The sequence below is a fragment of the Gadus chalcogrammus genome, chromosome 9, assembly GCF_026213295.1.
Source record: "Gadus chalcogrammus isolate NIFS_2021 chromosome 9, NIFS_Gcha_1.0, whole genome shotgun sequence".
Lineage (NCBI taxonomy): Eukaryota > Metazoa > Chordata > Actinopteri > Gadiformes > Gadidae > Gadus > Gadus chalcogrammus.
This window is the reverse complement of record NC_079420.1, coordinates 25,158,305-25,176,617: the sequence shown is the minus strand read 5'-3', so window position 1 is coordinate 25,176,617 and position 18,313 is coordinate 25,158,305. Positions and strand designations below refer to the sequence as shown.

General features: G+C 44.1%; 1 protein-coding gene and 1 pseudogene across 1 annotated transcript in view; both read left to right on the top strand.

Annotated features, from left to right (window-relative positions):
- Positions 1 to 4,644: 4,644 nt before the first annotated feature.
- LOC130389010 (AP-3 complex subunit beta-2) overlaps positions 4,645 to 18,313 on the top strand; it is a 67,534-nt gene continuing 53,865 nt past the window's right edge. Inside the window, exon 1 of the mRNA XM_056598669.1 lies at positions 4,645 to 4,856. Coding sequence (XP_056454644.1) covers positions 4,744 to 4,856 — 113 coding nt within the window. The 5' untranslated portion in view covers positions 4,645 to 4,743. The remainder of the gene's footprint in view (positions 4,857 to 18,313) is intronic.
- LOC130389865 (5S ribosomal RNA) lies at positions 9,274 to 9,392 on the top strand (annotated as a pseudogene).

The window sequence follows — 18,313 nt, the reverse complement described above, 5'->3', positions numbered from 1 at the left end:
AGGTCTATGGGAAGGCCTGAAGCAGATGACCAACTACTCTAGCACTGTGCCAGTAGTCAGTGACGACTCTAGGCTGCCTGACAGCCTTAATGAATTTTATTGCCGCTTTGATAAAGATCGGGATGATGCCCTTATACAACCAACGGGCATCAAAACCCTAGCACCGCCTTTTGTCATACAGAAGGATGAGGTTAGGCGACTCCTAAAAAAGCAGAATTGTAGGAAAGCCGCAGGCCCTGACCTCGTATCCTCTGCTACCTTCAAACATTGTGCTGATGAACTCACCCAAGTACTCACAGACATTTTTAACTGGTCTCTGAGGGAATGCAGAGTCCCCACATGTTTTAAGTCAGCTGTTATTATTCCTGTGCCCAAGAAGCCCAGCATCACTGGTTTAAATTATTATAGACCGGTAGCTCTTACATCTGTCATAATGAAAATCTTTGAAAAAATCATATGTGATCATCTGTCCAAAGCTGTCTGTCTAGAACCCTTTCAGTTTGCATATTGGACTAATAGGTCTGTTGAGGATGCCATGTCACTTGGTAACCACTCTATTCTACAACATCTTGAATCCCCAGGCAACTACGCAAAGGTACTTTTTTTAGACTACAGCTCTGCTTCTAATACGATTGTACCCAGCAAACTTTTCTATAAACTCGAAAACATGGGTGTCCAGAACTCCTTATGTCACTGGATTTTAGATTCTCTACAGCAAAGAACACAAGAAGTTGTCAGAATCAATAAAAAGTTGTCACAGGCAAAACACATTAGCACTGGTGCCCCCCAGGGGTGTGTATTATCACCTCTGTTATATTCTCTGTACACTAATGACTGCATATCACACAGTGAATCAGTGAAAATGCTTAAATTTGCTGATGATACAACCTTCATAGGGCTGTTTTCAGGGGATGATTACACTGCCTACAGAATGAGGTCCTTTCCCTAACTGAATGGTGTTCCAACCACAACCTGGAGCTAAATATTGCAAAAACTAAGGAGCAAGTGGTGGACTTCCGAAGACAGAGGAAGTATACCCCGCCCCTGTCCGTCAATGCGGCGGTGGTGGAACGGGTAGACAGCTTCAAATTTCTGGGCACAATAATCTCCTCCTCTCTGAAATGGGTAGATAACATAACTGCTATTATTAAAAGAGCCCACCAGAGGCTCTTTTTTTCCTCCGCCAACTAAAGAAGTTTGGGGTGGCCTGCAAGGGGATGCAGCAGTGCTACCAAGCCACCATTAAGAGCGTCCTTACGTTCTCAATCACAGTCTGGTATGGCAACTATACTGTCCAGCAGATGATGCAACAGACAGGATTGTCCATACAGCCTCCAAGATAGTTGGCTGCGGTCTCCCTCCCATCTCAGACATCTACGAGGCCCGTATCCACAGTAGAGGCCTGAAAACTCTTCAGGATAAATTACACCCTGCCAACTCCCTCTTCAATCCACTCCCATCAGGTAGAAGGTTGAGGGCCATCAAAACTAAAACCTCCCGCTTCCTCAACGGCACATACTGCAGAACCATGAAATCTCTTAACAACTCTACCTCCCTACACCTGTATATCAGGAATGCAGACTCCCCCAGTGGCCCGGTATAGTATAATACGCACTAATTTCTACTCTGTTTTTATATACTATGAGTTTTCTTAACTATGTACTTATTGATTGGACCTTATGCAGATTTGCACATGACTTGCTCCATGCCAATTTGCACATCACTTGCACCTATAAGCACCTGTCACTTTAATCAAACATACAGCACTTAACCTGGCCTGTCAACCAGATGGAAGTGGGCTATATGTCTTATGTGTAGGGATGTCCCTTTTTATTTTAGCTGCCTATAAGTCGTGTCTAAGTGGGATCCTTGGAAGGATACTGCATGGATGAAATTATGTTCTATGTTTTATGCGTCTTTTGTGTGGGTCTTTGTTATGTACTGTCAAGCTTAACATGACATTTGGCCATTGCTTTGCAGCTCACCTGAAAGCCGAGGCACAGTATTGCATTAAAGGTTGGGTATGGAATTCGCTTTTTTGGCCATTTTTGCAAAATTACTTGAAATCCTTATCATAACCCACTTACAGCCACTGAGTTAGAAGTACTGACATGAAAATTAAACAAGTCAATCATCTGTGGAACGGGCAGGGCTCGAAAAACTCCAGCCGATGATTTCCAGAGCCACCGATTTGCATTAGACAGTAAGTACGTCAATCAAACGGTCGCACTGCACTCCCCCTCCCCCGCTCCCCGCGCGACCCCTTCGTGCTGGGACTCGAAGCTCGTGACCCAGAGCAAACTTCTGTTTGTTGTTATCCTGCGGTAGCTACTGGAGCTAGCTAACGAGCTAATGGCTCGCTCTCGCGCATCTGTGTTCACTTGTGCATGATTGCGCGTCCATGTACTTGGAATGGGTGGAGTCAGAGTCAGCGTTGAAGGAGAGGGGGTAGGACCATTTGAGTTGTTTATTTTCAAAATCTGCTGGCGTTTCGCAAATCCCATACCCAACCTTTAAGTAGAACATCTTCATCAACATTTTTCCTTCATAATTATATGTCATCTTTATATATCTTCCATTAGTGTGTTCTTGACTTTTAATTTTGCTCGGACCGCGTTAAACACCGCTTGCAGTTATATTATTTATGTTGAAATCCTAAATCTCTGACCGTATATTGACTGCACTGATATCGCACTATTTCTTCCCCTTATATTATTATATTAAATTGAATTGTTATGCTGTATACTTAACAGTATATTAATATTTTGTACTGTTTTCTATTTTCTGTTTTCTTTTTAATATATTAACAATAGCTTAAGTGTTGAGTGTTGTACTTTGAGAGCAAAGGGTTAACCAAAGTCAAATTCCTTATTTTTTATGCAAACCTGGCCAATAAAGCTGAATATGAACTAGTGTTCATATCCCCCCCCCCCCCCTTCTCTTTTGTGTCATCAAAAGCAGGAAGTGCTAGCGGTAGAAACTGATCTCTCCCTTCTCAGGGGAAAATGAGGGAATGATGCACAACCATTAAAAAATAGGACTGAGTTTCTAACTATACAAAGCGTAATGCAAATGGGTGAAGTGTTCCTCTAAATCCCTCCTTTGCCTGGCTTTACTTCCCCTTCCCAACGTTGCAACCTTGGCTCAGTTTGTGTATTTCTGACAGTGATATTTGCCATGGTGTTTAGACGATGCAGACCCATCACTTGTTCAGGTTGACTATACAGATTTCTGCTCAATGTAATATTTTGTCTTTTCTGAGGTTCATTGCAAAGAATTTGCCACATTGTTGGACACTAAATTAGTGAAACAAGAACGCTTCAGCAGTGACAGATATTGCTGAATGCCACAAGTATTTGTCCCCACCTCAACACAGTGATGGCTACAAAAGTGGAAATGTGCTAGGCTATCTCCCCTTTCCCTTCCTGTTGGAGAGGACATGCCTGAGCTGAGAGAGAGGGAGAGCATGCGCATGACGGAGACTGCTGTCACAAGTCATGATATCATCTTTCACATTCCAGAGGACAGCAGGGTGTACAGCCAATACCACTAACAGTCACCAACAACACAGTCACTTAGACACAGCCAGAGTTCAACCAAACTTTAACACACACACACACACTCACACACACACAACACACACGCACACACACACACACACACACACACACACACACACACACCAAACAACACACAAACACACACACACACACACACAGTTTGGCACCAAACTTTATCTCACACACACACATGCACACACGCCCATGCCCCACCCATTCACGGTCCATGTTTACACCATGTTCATATTCATCCCCCCTCCAGTGCTGGTGAATAGGGAGCAGTGCTGAGAAGGTAAATAGTTTTGGAACCACTGATCTATACCAATAGAACCCTGGTGACATGAGTCCAGGGTGAGTTTTGATGAGCCCTGACCCACTATATTTATTCACCATGTACTGCAGGGGGCTGCGTAATATACCAAATATCACGCACAATAACAAATTGGAATTTCAATTTGAATAGCAATTCTCTCTCTCTCTCTCTCTCTCTCTCTCTCTCTCTCTCTCTCTCTCTCTCTCTCTCTCTCTCTCTCTCTCTCCTCTCTCTCTCTTTGAGAAGTTATTTAAGGAGAGTTTTTAGTCATGAATGACAAATGAAATCACTGAGCCTCTCGTAACTTGCGTTCAAGTGCCACCTTGTGGCGAATGTAATATGTTCATGTGTTATGGATCCATAGGTCTACTTAAAGATTCAGACTGATTCAGACTTTTGGCATATTTCAGATTCAATGTACATTTGAAAAACGAGAATAGGCCTATACAGGTAGCCGCAATGTACGTTTAGAACGCAAATTCTGATTAAACTCAACAAATTCAATAAGGCATTGTCGGATAAAGGTTTGAAGGAGACTAATGTATGGGCTACTACTCTGTACTCTGCACATTATCTAAATTAATAAGTGTGGTCTACTTGGATGTATTGGGTTGATATGGCCCTACTGGATATATTGTGTTGCTATGGCCCTACTGGATGTATTTGGTTGCTATGGCCTGACTTGATAATTTAATGGGTTACTATAGGCCTACCGGGGCACCATGGCTGGATGGATAGATCACGTGACTGGAGCATCTGCCGCTTGGACGACACTCGCAGCATCGCGGTATCCGGGCGAGATAACGCTGTGCGCCTTTAAGAGCGATCCCTCCTGCACTAAGCCCATCCATCGCTCTGCTCCTAGGCGCCATGTCGGCCAGCTCCGCGTTCAGCGATGAGAAGGGAGGCTCGTCTAGTGTCGGGGAGCCGGAGTACGGCCACGACCCGGCCAGTGGGGGCATCTTCTCCTCCGACTACAAGAGGTACGAGTTTGGTGGATGTGTGGACGCTGTTCCACGGCAGTCTAGAGAAGCCTTGTCCGTGGTGCTGTATGGGAGGGGGAGGTGCAATGGGGATGTAATTTCCTGGCTGCTGAGATATATAGGAAGTGTGTTTCATTGGGCTACATGGTGCAGCCTAAGGAACGCCAGGTGTCTGCACACACACTTTGTGTTATTATTGGAGCAGTGCGTGCATGAATCGGTTGTTGTTAACAACAGTTGACCTGCTTACGTTGGGCTGTCTGCTGTGATTTGCGGCTGAAGGATAGCTGACTTTGTCCTCCATACCTACTCTTTGCTCCGGAGAAGGTGGCGTCTGGTCGCGTTCCGTTTGGATTGCCTTTGCAATGTGTTTTAATGGTATCCATGGTTTATAAAGTCAATGTAAAACCCCTGGGCGATACATACACACAGGCCAACCTACTCGATCCCAGGCGTTCAGATCTGGACTGGAACGGCATGCCCATCATGAGCGTCATTGGCGAGAAAGAGGGCGGGACTTTCAGCTACATAGGATTAGCGGAGAAAAGAGGGCGGGACTTTTCATAGGGTTATCCATTTCCGTTACATGGAGATGTAGAATGCTTTTTCGAAATTGTCGTACAAAGTCCATATTAAATCGCTTTGACGTTTTTTGGTGTTATTGTCCTTTTCGTATTATTTCTTGTTCCATGGTCAGTAAACAGGTGTACTTCGCTCATATTAATTATGAGAGCGGAATTTGCGTAGCGTTTGAACAGGATAACGGTATAACCGATGATCCTCTCCCAGCCCACAGGCCCTGGTGTCGGTGGCTGCTAGGGATTCAGCACCTCTAGTATGGACAGCTCATTGTTCTGCTGGTGGTACTTAATGCTACTTCTACTAAATATAACTCCTTGCTGAATATGAAAGCAGCAGGGGATGTTTAGAAAGTTCAGAAATAGATCATAGGCTATTACCTTAGCCAGGGGCGGATCTAGCCATTTTGGGGCCCTAGGCAAAATATAGACATAGTCATTTTTGAAACACGTACACAAAACAAATAACCATCCCAATACTCTTAGAATCGCAATAAACCCATAGTGCACTGCCACTCAACTCTCCACAGTAAAATCAGTTTCAGATTTCTCCAGCCTTTGCCAAAATTACATGTTTATTACTCAAACGAGAGAGAGAGAGAGAGAGAGAGAGAGAGAGAGAGAGAGAGAGAGAGAGAGAGAGAGAGAGAGAGAGAGAGAGAGAGAGAGAGAATAATTTCCATTCTCTGCCAGAGATACAAAATGATCTTGCACTTAACAGAACTAAAATACAAAATGGATATGAGTCTATGAAAACCACCATTTACATTTAAACAGGACCAATGAAAAGATTTTGTGTGTGGACAGGAATAACAGTGGCTGTGAGAGTGAGTGAAAGACAGGCAAAGCAGTGGTTCAGTGTGAGTGAGTGAGTGAGTGAGTGAGTGAGTGAGTGAGTGAGTGAGTGAGTGAGTGAGTGAGTGAGTGAGTGAGTGAGTGAGTGAGTGAGTGAGTGAGTGAGTGACAGGAGAGAGAGAGAGAGAGAGAGAGAGAGAGAGAGAGAGAGAGAGAGAGAGAGAGACAGAGACAGAGACAGAGACAGAGAGACAGAGACAGAGACAGACAGAGGGGGGGGGGGTGTTTAGGTGTGCAAGTGGTTAAGTTCTCCATCTTCAAATGTCCATTTTCCCTGTTGCCTTCACCATTTCATGTGAGTAAAACAGTGTGTGTGTGTGTGTGTGTGTGTGTGTGTGTGTGTGTGTGTGTGTGTGTGTGTGTGTCTGTGTCTGTGTGTGTGTGTGTGTGTGTGTGTGTGTGTGTGTGTGTGTGTGTGTGTGTGTGTGTGTGTGTGTGTGTGTGAGTGTGAGACAGAAAGCATTTGTAAACACAAAGTCCTAATGTTGTCTTCTTCTCAAAAGTCTTCATATCAGAGAAAAGTGGTGAGCAGCAGTATAGAACCCCAACAGCAGAGCCTGTCGCAAGTTCAGCAGCGGCTGCTGTGGCAGCAGCAGGTGTAAAAAATGAAGTCAATTTCGGCAGTGTATCTGCAATTCTTTTCTTCTCAGCTTTTTGTTTTCGTTTAGCACAACCACTATCATAATTCCGCCGCTTCATTTTCACCGAGTCCCATCCCTCTGCTTTGGTTTGAAGTACGTTATTTCGCGCTGCGCGCGTTACTACGTAATCATATTCTGGACTAGTCCAATGCACAATGGAGGGGGGCATGTGTGCTGGAAAATTATTATTTAGGCATTAGTTCGGCGTTATGTTGATATTTTTGTTATTTTTTTCTACTAGAAATGTTTTTGTTTTTTTTACTTTACATAAGTAATGGCTGGGGGGGTCAGATTTGGGGGCCCCTAATAAAGACAGATTTGGTTGGGGCCCTAGGCACTTGCCTAGGTTTGTCTTATGGAAGATCCGCTTCTGACCTTAGCCCATCTAACACATTGGTGCATACTGTTAACTTTTTATATTTGGCATTAGGAATTTTGTCACAGAGGGCAAATTAATTTAATTTAGTACTGCAGAAGTATCTCTGATGAGAATTTTATTTTGTGTTTTCCTGGCATAGAGGGAAAGACAGAGGCTTCCAGCTACACACACTTACTTTAAACAACATATTCCAACTGCTGTTCTGTGTTGCATATTTATATTTGTACTTTGATAAATAAAACCATTCAAACAAATCAGCTACAACTCATGTTGTCATTACATTGTGGCGTTGTTTACAGCATTATGGAAAAGCCCCCGAGCAGAATTCACACTGGAGACTGAAACCCAATATGTTGGCATCAACAACCTGACCCTTCTCACTATAAGGCCCTTTAATTTAATTCTACTGATTCTGGCTGGCTTTAAATTGTGAATGTGATTACTGACTCGTAGATATTGTTTACTGGATTTTGACTCCACATCCTGAGCCAGCATCCTTCTGAAAAACGACCCCAACTAGCGTTGGCTGGAAGGGGTCCGTCCCTCTAGTCTGGCTCCGCTCATCATGACATGTTAACAACACCCCTGTTGTCATGCATGTCATGAGACTCGTTTAAGTGGCGTGCTATAAATTCTTGATGTTATCTTCGAGAAAGATGTCTGAGCTCAACTGACACCTTAATGACCGGTACTTTGGTTAAAAGTCTCTGAGATAATGACTAAATAGTAAATAGAATGGCATGTATTTTTTCAGCAAAATCCATCATTAGATCATAATAAAATTATAATATCTAGACAATAAATTATTCCGGGCCAAGGTTATGTGGCATTGAATGCAGAGACCAACCATTTAAATGAATCACATTGAGAAATTATCTGAGATGCTGATCTAGTGTTAGGCGCCTGTGTGAATAGAATCCCTGCTTCAAGCAAACTAAATGTTTCTGTCAGCAGGGGGCTCCGAGTCATTGGCACTAATACAACACTGATGGGAATGGATGACTTTCACTTTCTGCAATAGAAAACAGCCTCCCTCCCTTTATGCCATTCATAATAGTCTCATATGATATTTTCTTGCTTAAAAGGCAGTTTATGCATGCTCTTTACATCTTCTATTATGTCACGGCCCCATGTGGACAAAACAAGGTACAACTGAATGGGGTTTATCCTCAGCAGACAAAATGATAAAAGGCACCTGCAGCGTTCTCTACTGTCAATGACAACCGTTCTTCATGACTGCAGCGCCCCATAAGCCGCAGCCGGTGAACGGGTTCCCCTATAAGCAGTGACAGTGATGGCCCTGCCTGTATTGTGGAGTCCTGTTTCCTTGGAAACACCATCCTTTCTCATGGCTGATGACTCTCTGGTAGGACTGTGTTATCTGCTCATCCCTGCTCAGTCATGATCATTTCTCATAATTCTCTATCCCTTTTTGGATGACCTGAATACAGATGTAGGGATTAAGTCTCGTTCTTTTCTAGTATGACGTGTCCACGGTCACACTGGCAGTGCCACTGGTTGGCTGCTTTCAAGGGACACTTCACTCATTTGCATTAAGCTTTGTATTGTTAGAAACCCAGTCATTTTTTGAATTGTCTTGCATTCCCTCATTTTCCCCTGAGACGGGAGAGATCCGTAACTACCTCTAACACTTCCTGCTTTAAATTGCGCTAAATTAAGATTTTTCCGTCTTTTAAAGCAGGAAGTGTAAGGGGGGGGGGGGGCTCTAACGAACTACAAGCACTAGTTCCTCACTTTCAAACTCGCCTAGGGGGTGGGACCCACTAACACTAAAGACCTATAGATCAGATCAGTGCCAGATTTAGGGTTGTATGGTATAAAAACAGTATAGAAAGTACACCGGTGTGAATTTGCGCTACGTTACCGTGTGAACGGTGTGACCGGTAGATTACACGAGCGCTACAAAAGCAATGATATAGTACCAGAGACGCAGTCGTTTATTCGTAAATGGCCTTACCACCATGGTCACGCCCGATCTCGTTTGATCTCAGAAGCTAAGCATGGTCGGGCCTGGTTAGTACATGGATGGGAGACCGCCTGGGTAAACCAGGTGCTGTAAGTGTTAACGGGTGGTGGCCAATAGGTGGTACTCTTCCCTCTGGCCTTAACATCTATCCCGATTGCCCCAGTGCAGTGACGGGTACACTGTGCTGTGGATCGTGCCTTCCTTCAGAGGAGACTTAAAACCTTGATCCTCCCTCACTGTGGTCATAAAGGAACCCAAGGCACTGATCGCAAAGAGTCGAGGCTTCCCCGGTGTCCTGGCCCAACCAGGCACCTTCAATCTGGCCCCCTGATCTTCCTCCTGTATAATATATAATGGCTGACTCCTTAATTCCCTTACTGTCCACCTCAAGATGGTGTGTGGTGAGTGGTCTGGCGCAAGGCAAGGCAAGGCAACTTTATTTATATAGTACTTTTCATACACAAGGCAGACTCAAAGTGCTTCACATATAAACATTGTCATACAATAAAATAAAATAATAGATAAGTAAAAGAAAAACATATGCAAAGAAATGGGTAGAATAGAAAAAGGCATTTTAGTATTAAAATAGAAAATAAAGGCAAAGTTAAAAAAGCTTTTTAGAAAGTGCAATGTATTTAAGATTTTAGCAGAAAGCTATAGCAAACATAAAAGTCTTCAGTCTTGTTTTAAAGGTGCTCAGAGTTGGGGCAAGTCTTAAATCCTCTGGGAGTTTATTCTAGCTATTTGTTGCATAGTAACTAAATCCTGCTTTCCCATGTTTTGTGTTTACTCTGGGGATAATTAACAGATTGGTCTCAGAGGATCTTAGTGGTCTAGAAGGCTGATGTAGTGGAAGCATATCAGTTAAGTATTTTGGGCCTAAACCATGTAGGGATTTATAGGTTAGCAACATGATTTTAAAATCAATTCTCTGACCTACAGGAAGCCAATGTAACGATTTCAGAATTGGTGTAATATGATCAAATTTTTTGGTCTTTGTTAGAACTCTAGCAGCAGCATTCTGAACAAGCTGAAGCTTCCTCAGAGTTTGTTTTGGGACCCGAACCCGTGCAGGACTCTGGCCGAGATAACCCTCACAACAAGTATTTTCTTGTTGTGGGAATACTAGAGAGGTCTGAGAACCCGACGCAGTCTTCAATTCATAATAGCATCTGGAGGCGCACACAGCTTTTGGCCGTGATATTATATATTATATTATATAGATACCTATATATTCTATAATATAATATTATTTAGACATAGAGCTCGAGAACTACGCAAACAGCAACAATCTCTTCTCCTCCATGCTGCAGCTCACTCTGGACTGCAGGGAGTGAACGCTGATTGGCTGTTATTTTACATCCCTCAGTTATTTAACGTTGATTAGGATTGTGTGAGTTCTCATCTTCAATCCACAAGCTCCAAAAAGTCTGTTTTGCTCAGGTCAAGAAGGCACCAAATTTATGTTACTATTCGACTACATATATGACCCACTTTTAATACTCCACCGGTATAAGTATCCACTGGTGAAATTCTCCTCTAAGAGGCAGTCTGCTTCAACAGGCCTGCAACACGACTCCAGTCGCACACATGTCGTCTTTGGGCTGGGATTTCTCTTTTTCTGAGAATAAAGTGATATAAAAGATACCCAAGGCAACCCAAAAACCCTTTTAAATAACTGGGTTTTATTAGACTTCATTCAGTGAAGGCCAACGTTCATTTCAAGGCTGCGTTTGTGCGTATGTATACATTTTTCATGTTTATTTTAAGCTACGCGCAGTTAGCAGTGACTAACTTATGTTCCGACTGCAATTAAGGCATCCATATTGAACTCATGTTTAGTAGGTTTTTGTTGAATGTGCTGAACATTGTCAATTCATCAATGAAACAATTAATACGGTATCAGTATACAAATTGTAAACTAACCCCTAGAAATAAGTTTCATGTAATGCATCATAACCTATAACTGTGACTGTTGAGTTATTAACTTGGTCATTAACTCAACCAATCGGTTATCATGAGTTTGCAACTCATACAGCAGTCCTACTATGTTATAGCAGAACCTCTGATCCAGCAGTCCTACTATGTTACAGCAGAACCTCTGATCCAGCAGTCCTGCTGTCTTATAGCAGAACCTCTGATCCAGCAGTCCTACTATGTTACAGCAGAACCTCTGATCCAGCAGTCCTGCTGTCTTATAGCAGAACCTCTGATCCAGCAGTCCTACTATGTTACAGCAGAACCTCTGATCCAGCAGTCCTACTATGTTACAGCAGAACCTCTGATCCAGCAGTCCTACTATGTTACAGCAGAACCTCTGATCCAGCCGTCCTACTATGTTATAGCAGAACCTCAGATCCAGCAGTCCTACTGTGTCTTGGTTTGGCAGCTGGGCCAGAGACTAGCTGCCAAAGGTGAAAAAGTCCTTTGTATCCTGGCTCGTTAAGGAGATGTTCTGCCAAAGGAAACTAATTTGAACATGTGGATAAAGCTTTAATAAGGTTTTTTAATAAGTATATTTCTACAGCGCCCAGTTTCCAAGCTGTTTATTGAGACCTTTAGACCCTTTTTTACAGTCTAGTATGGCTGACTGAGTCTGTGGTAAACAAGTGTCCCAGATCCCTGCCTCAAGCGCTGTGATTGGTCCGAACAGATGAAGCGAGTGATGCGCCCCATCCGAGGCAGATTTGAGTTCTCTTCTGCCATCAGAATTGAGATTTTAATAGAAAGTCAGATTTTCGTAACTAGCAAACACCAAATCTAGACATGCTATGAACAATGTCTGACTTTGAGAGCCTCTCACTCACATTCTTTGTGACACATGTTGCGCATCTTGTATGTCAACAAAAGCAAGAGAGATAGTGAGATGTAAATATAGCGAGAGACAGAGAGGAAGAGGGATGCATTTAGACAGAGAGAGTTGAGAGTGAGAAAGGAAGACAGAGAGAGAGAGAGAGAGAGAGAGAGAGAGAGAGAGAGAGAGAGAGAGAGAGAGAGAGAGAGAGAGAGAGAGAGAGAGAGATAGAGAGATAGAGTAAGAGAACGAGAGACCTGCTCCATCATGACGCAGATGTGAAAGCTGACTCATGTTAGAAGAGAAGGAAGAAAAGTGGAATATTAAATGATTTGTGGCAAAAAGATGTTTCCTGAGGGCCCACAGAGATGAAAGGAGCGAGAAGGAGAAGAAATAAGACCAGAAAGAGGGACCCCAGAGAGTAATAAAGGAGAAGAAAGGGGAGAGAATGATAGAGAAAGCTGGAGAGAGAGACAGAGAGAGATACAGAGAGAGACAGAAATTAAATGAACCAGAGAATTTACATGCAAATGCAAGAGGCGGAGATAAGGACATTGAAGGATGCTGTGTGTGTGTTTGTGTATGTGTGTGTGTGTGTGTGTGTGTGTGTGTGTGTGTGTGTGTGTGTGTGTGTGTGTGTGTGTGTGTGTGTGTGTGTGTGTGTGTGTGTGTGTGTGTGTGTGTATGTTCGTGTGTGCATGTTTGTGTGTGTGCGTGCATGTATGTTTGTGTGTGTCTGTATGTATGTGTGTGTTTGTGTGTGTAGGGGAAATGATCACAGAGGCAGAATGTCAACATAACAGAGCAGAACGCCAGATCATAGAGAGAGAGAGAGAGAGAGAGAGAGAGAGAGAGAGAGAGAGAGAGAGAGAGAGAGAGAGAGAGAGAGAGAGAGAGAGAGAGAGAGAGAGAGAGGATAAAGCAACAGTGTGTGAATTACGGTGTGAGAGCGGAGTGAGAGGGAGTGTGCATTCGGAGGGAAATATTGTGATAGAGAGGAGCGAGGGAGTGAGAGAGCAGCGTTGCATGAAACCAGCCGAGCATCAGTAGGTGGAGCTAGAGAGGAGAGGAGGAGGAGCTGTGAGAGGAGAGGCTGGTGACAAATTGTACTCCACACCCCTCTCTCTCTGTCTCTGTCTCTCTCGCAGTCCCCTCTCCTCTTTCGCCCGGTCAGCATCTGCCTCTGGATGTGTACAGTAAGACACGTTCCTCTGGGATGCTGTGAGATCCAGGGACACGGAACAGAACTCCACTGGTGGGCGAAGACTTACGGCGATAAGCCCTGATGCACCTCATTCAGGAACACAGCTGGCACGATCTGGAATACGTTTGGTCTCGGCTCGTGGATTGGAGTATTGACAGCTGCTATAGAAAAAACAAAAACCTGAAGCATCTTGGAAAACTTGTGTGTCTAATCGCGGAAGAAGATTTGCTGATTAAGTTTTGGATTGCGATCCTTTCACAATCCCTGCTTCCAGCAGGCGCCAGTGTCTTGGAGTAGTGGTGTCAGTATTTCTTGGCCGCTCTCTCATTTGTCCTCTTGCTCACTTTCCTACACTAGCTCTCTTGCGCTCTCTCTCACCTCTCACTCTCTCTGACCGGAGCGCTCCTCGTTGTATCCTCTAGGCTTCCTCTTTCAAGTCCTCTTTGATTCCTCGTTGGCTTCCTCGTTGGCTTCCTCATTGGGCTCTTTTGGATTCCTCGTTGACTCCTTTGTTGACTTCTTCGGCCTTTCTGAGTTCCTCCTTGGTATCCGGTTCTTCAAGATGACTCCCATGCAGAAGCTGCTGCAGCTGCCCGTCAACGCTGTCAACATGGTGAAGACGGTGCAGAACCAGGTCCAGGGCTTCCAGGAGGAGGACAAGAGCCCTGTGCTCAGCCCCGACGGAGCCCACCAGGCCTGGTACAGCGCCCTGCAGCCAGACGAACTCCGCCACCTCCGCTCCGGGGGCTCCGGTGGCGGCGGAGGAGGAGGACACAACTCTGAGGAACGTGCCCCGCTGGAGGAAGGTGGAGGTGGTGGTGGCGGCCAGACCCAACCCCTGCGGTAGGACGCCAGAGGGAACCGGGGCTTGCAGCTCTATACATGAGCATCACATCTACACTCAGTGTGGCCTTACCGGGCATCAGGTGTCACCATAGAGGAGCGGTTTAAAGTGGATTAACAACCTTAGCGTTTCAAGACATTGCACAAGCTGGCAAATACATCTTATGCAATTGTGGCTTGCATTTTTGTGTTTGCAGTTTTATATACAAACATATGGTAAGAAACTGTCTCTGGGGCTGTACGTCCATGAGGCTGAAACACACTTAGCCCGTTCAGAGGCACCTCAAAATAATAGCTGAGGTAGGTAACTGGAAGTTTTGAATTAATTTAACTTTTTAATTAACATTTAAAGTCGCTCAGAGGAAAGGCATTGTCTGCGGTCTGTTGGTCTAGCATCTCAATGATCTCAATTATGCAGCAATCACATTGCAATTTACAATTTTGTCCAGATTCATGTTCCCTCGCTGAAGGACAGTAGGAGTTGGTTATTGGCGATCGGCCCTAGTACTTTTCGACTGTGAGATCCAGCCCTCTTTCCACTACACTCTCCTTCCTCACACCACAGGACCCTCACAATCCCCTCTGATTTGAGTGTCAAAAAAGGCCTTTCCTTGCCTCAACCTCCTCTAAGAGGGAGTGTTTCAGCAGGTTAGCCGGAGTAAGCTATCCTTAACCTCCAGACTCCAGGGAGTGTTTCAGCGGGCTAGCCAGGGTTAGCTAACCGTAACCCCCAGACTCCAGGGAGTGTTTCAGCGGGCTAGCCAGGGTTAGCTAACCGTAACCCCCAGACTCCAGGGAGTGTTTCAGCGGGTTAGCCAGAGTTAGCTAGCCTTAACTTCCAGGCTCCAAGGAGTGTTTCAGCTGGTTAGCCAGGGCTGGCAGACCACAGGCTGTGCTTCAGGTAACCCGAGTGTCGCGGGCGTGTGCAGACCTACCTGGTGGGTTCAATAATTCAGGGCTGCTTGTGAATTCAGTCGTTGATTAGCTGAACGACTCAATGGAAACAAGAGTCCTGTCCTGGGTGTTGGGTGACGGTACAGCGCCCTACATACAGCATGCATGGTATGGTCCAGACGCGCCCCTTCATACAGCATGCACCGTACGGTCCAGATGCGCCCCAACATACAGCATGCACGGTACGGTCCAGATACGCCCCTACAAACAGCATGCATGGTACGGTCAGGTTCCCCCCTACATACAGCATGCATGGTATGACCCGAGTTCAAAGGGTATATTTAGTGTCTCAACAACACACTAATGTCAGCCATATTAAACATTGTATTCAATTGAATATCATATATAAGAGGTCAAAGTGAAATCAGAGGAGTGCTCCAAATGTCTGGTGAATTTAGTCTTTACTCTTTAAAGACTAAAGGCAGGGTTGCCAACTGTCACGCCCCTGGCGTGACTCTCACGCTTTCACCATCAATCTCACGCTGTCACGCACACGCAAGAAATGTCACGCCAAAATAAAAAATCCTCCCGTTCATTTTCTGCGGGAGCAGACTAACAGCTGTAACATCTGCCTACCTACAACGTGATCACGGCAGTATTCTCTGATCGTTGATTCGCTGAAAACCACGCACCTGATACTAAGTTACGTTTGAAAAGGTCAGAGAGAGTTCAGAGCCGGAGTTGGAGCCCACTGATGCGCGTTTGGGGATGGGTCGGTCGCGACCGATTCGTTCACAACGAACGAATCCCGAACGTGAACGACAAGAACTTGTTCCCCAAAACAAGAAGAACTGATTCTTTGATTCTTTTTTTTTTAACATAAAACAAAAATATGGTCACGTAAATAAAATATACAAACGAACAGAGCTTCGTCTCCCCGCGACCTTGGTAGTACCAGTACCTTATATCGATTGAGTCTACAACGTTCTCAAAGATTCATCCAATGAGAGGTAGCAATGGTGTTGCCATGACACCTGGGTAAACAAATGACAAGGTGGTACCGTCGAATTTGCGCGCTTTCTCTGTCTGACGTATCTTGGGTCATACCATTCGACGTGAGGCCACTAATATATCCCCCTACATTTCCGAAACTAGGCTTGACCTCCATCTGTTTACTGGATAAACGCATTTCCCAATCCCATGAGCCTTTGCTCCATTCTACGTCAATTCAAGAATAAACAAAGAAATTAAACTGCAGTTCGCATTTTTTATTTATGACCATGAAAGTTCTGTAATGCCTGAATTATGAAGAATTAAATGTAAGGTAAAATAAAAATTATAAATATAAAACCATTAATGACATATAGAGAGTAAGCAAGTGGTATAAATATTGGTGGGACGTTAGCTTATACAATATAGTATATCTTGTCGATTTTCACGGGGGGTAGAGCCTAGACCTGGGTATATCTTGGAAATCTTAAGAATCGGGCAAGTGGCACTATTTAAATTCCACCAAATTATTCAAGGTGGCCCTTGAATAAAAAACATTTTTCTCTTTATTTGAGATGCCTGTCTTTATTTTGTAATCAATAAATGAATTGTACATTTTGAAAAAGCGTTTCCATTCTTTAACTTTATTTCATAGATGAGGGTTTATACTAAACGAGGACTATTTTGTATAATTTTTTTTTTTAGAGTTAAGGGTTGTCCAAAAAATTAGCCGCTCACACTAATATGGAGTCTCACTCCAGCCAAAGTCCCAAAGTTGGCAACCCTGCTAAAGGTGAATGTTTGAGAATATGTTCATTCTTGGCAAGTCCATGGCATCCATTATGCTGTAGTAAGTCAAAGACCTGGCGACGGTGCCTTAAGAGTAGATCATGGATTTAAAGGTTGGATCAGCGATGTTTGGTGACTTCACTTCTGTTGGTATTCGAAGCGAGATCCCAAACTAACGGAGGCGGCTCGCCCCTCCCTTCCGTGTTTCGTGCATCCAGTAAAAACTATCATGAACGCAGAAGCAAAACCAAGACCCACCACTTGTCGGTGATTGGTTGGAATACTATTTACTTCAGTTTTGAGTGGTTGGTTGTACCATTTTCTTTTCTGTCCGATCGCGGAGCATTTGCTGCCTAAAGAGTCGCATTTTTTGACGGTCTGCTAGCGGATCGTGAGGAAAGATCACATGAATTTGATCATTTATGTTTCGGCCTAGAATCGCTGATACAACCTTTTAGGACTCTATTATTGATCGACACTTGAAGTTTAAGAGATTGTGTCTTCTTGATTTGAACTTTCACATCATGCGTTTTATTTGAATAAATTGTATTAAAGGCCCACTATGCAACTTCTGGAATTTCTTCGCTGTTTTCTTGGTTTTGGCACGCACATTTCTCTACACAGCGCCCCCTACTGCTTCGTAGTCGATATTTCACAACACTGTCGTAACAACTCGTTGACGACCATTCCCCATGCACTTCTACGCGAGCCATGTGCATTTGTTTTCAAAGAAGCCGGCGAATGCGTGGAGCCATGTCCAAAGTAGATGTTCATAAAGTGTAGGCAAGGTTATACATTTTTAAAAGGGTGTATTTGTATTGCAATAAACATAAATCCATCCTTTTTTATAGTTGACGGGGAGAATTTAGGCCTATATCCTAGATTATAATGGTTTTTATTTTAGGTTGAACAGAACAATCAGTGTAAGAGGTTTGGCCAGCATAATAATCTAAATAAACAAGAACCTGGATTCGGGGATTCAGTCTGTATCTGGGGGACGAGACAGACGAACAGCAAAACACCCATGGAAACAAAAGGTGTTTATATGGTTGCAACCAGGCAAGCTAGAAACATACAGGGCTCACAACAAAACGGCAGATAAAACAATTTTTACAGGGCTCACGACAAAATGGTTGAGCAAACACATTTGTACAAAGACTATCAACATCAAGAATACCACGAAGACAAAGGCCATCCAAGGGTACTTTCAATTTCAAAAGCAACACGGCCGAGTCGGCGTCTGATTTGCAGTCTTCTTTTTCTTTCAGTTCAAGCTATTCCTGAAAAGCTTGCCCAACGTTTACTCGTGTCTGGCCTCTCTGCCGGTCAGTCTCCCTTTTCTCTTCTTCTGTTCCTCCGACATTGGGTTTCTCTGTCTCTTTTTAGTCGGCTGATCTATGATGAATATAACAATCCCTTAGTGACTTGTGTTTATATCGAGCCGGTTCCGTGTTTGGGGGTCTGTGCCGCAAAGCAATTCGTTACTTCGCGAGACCCGAGACT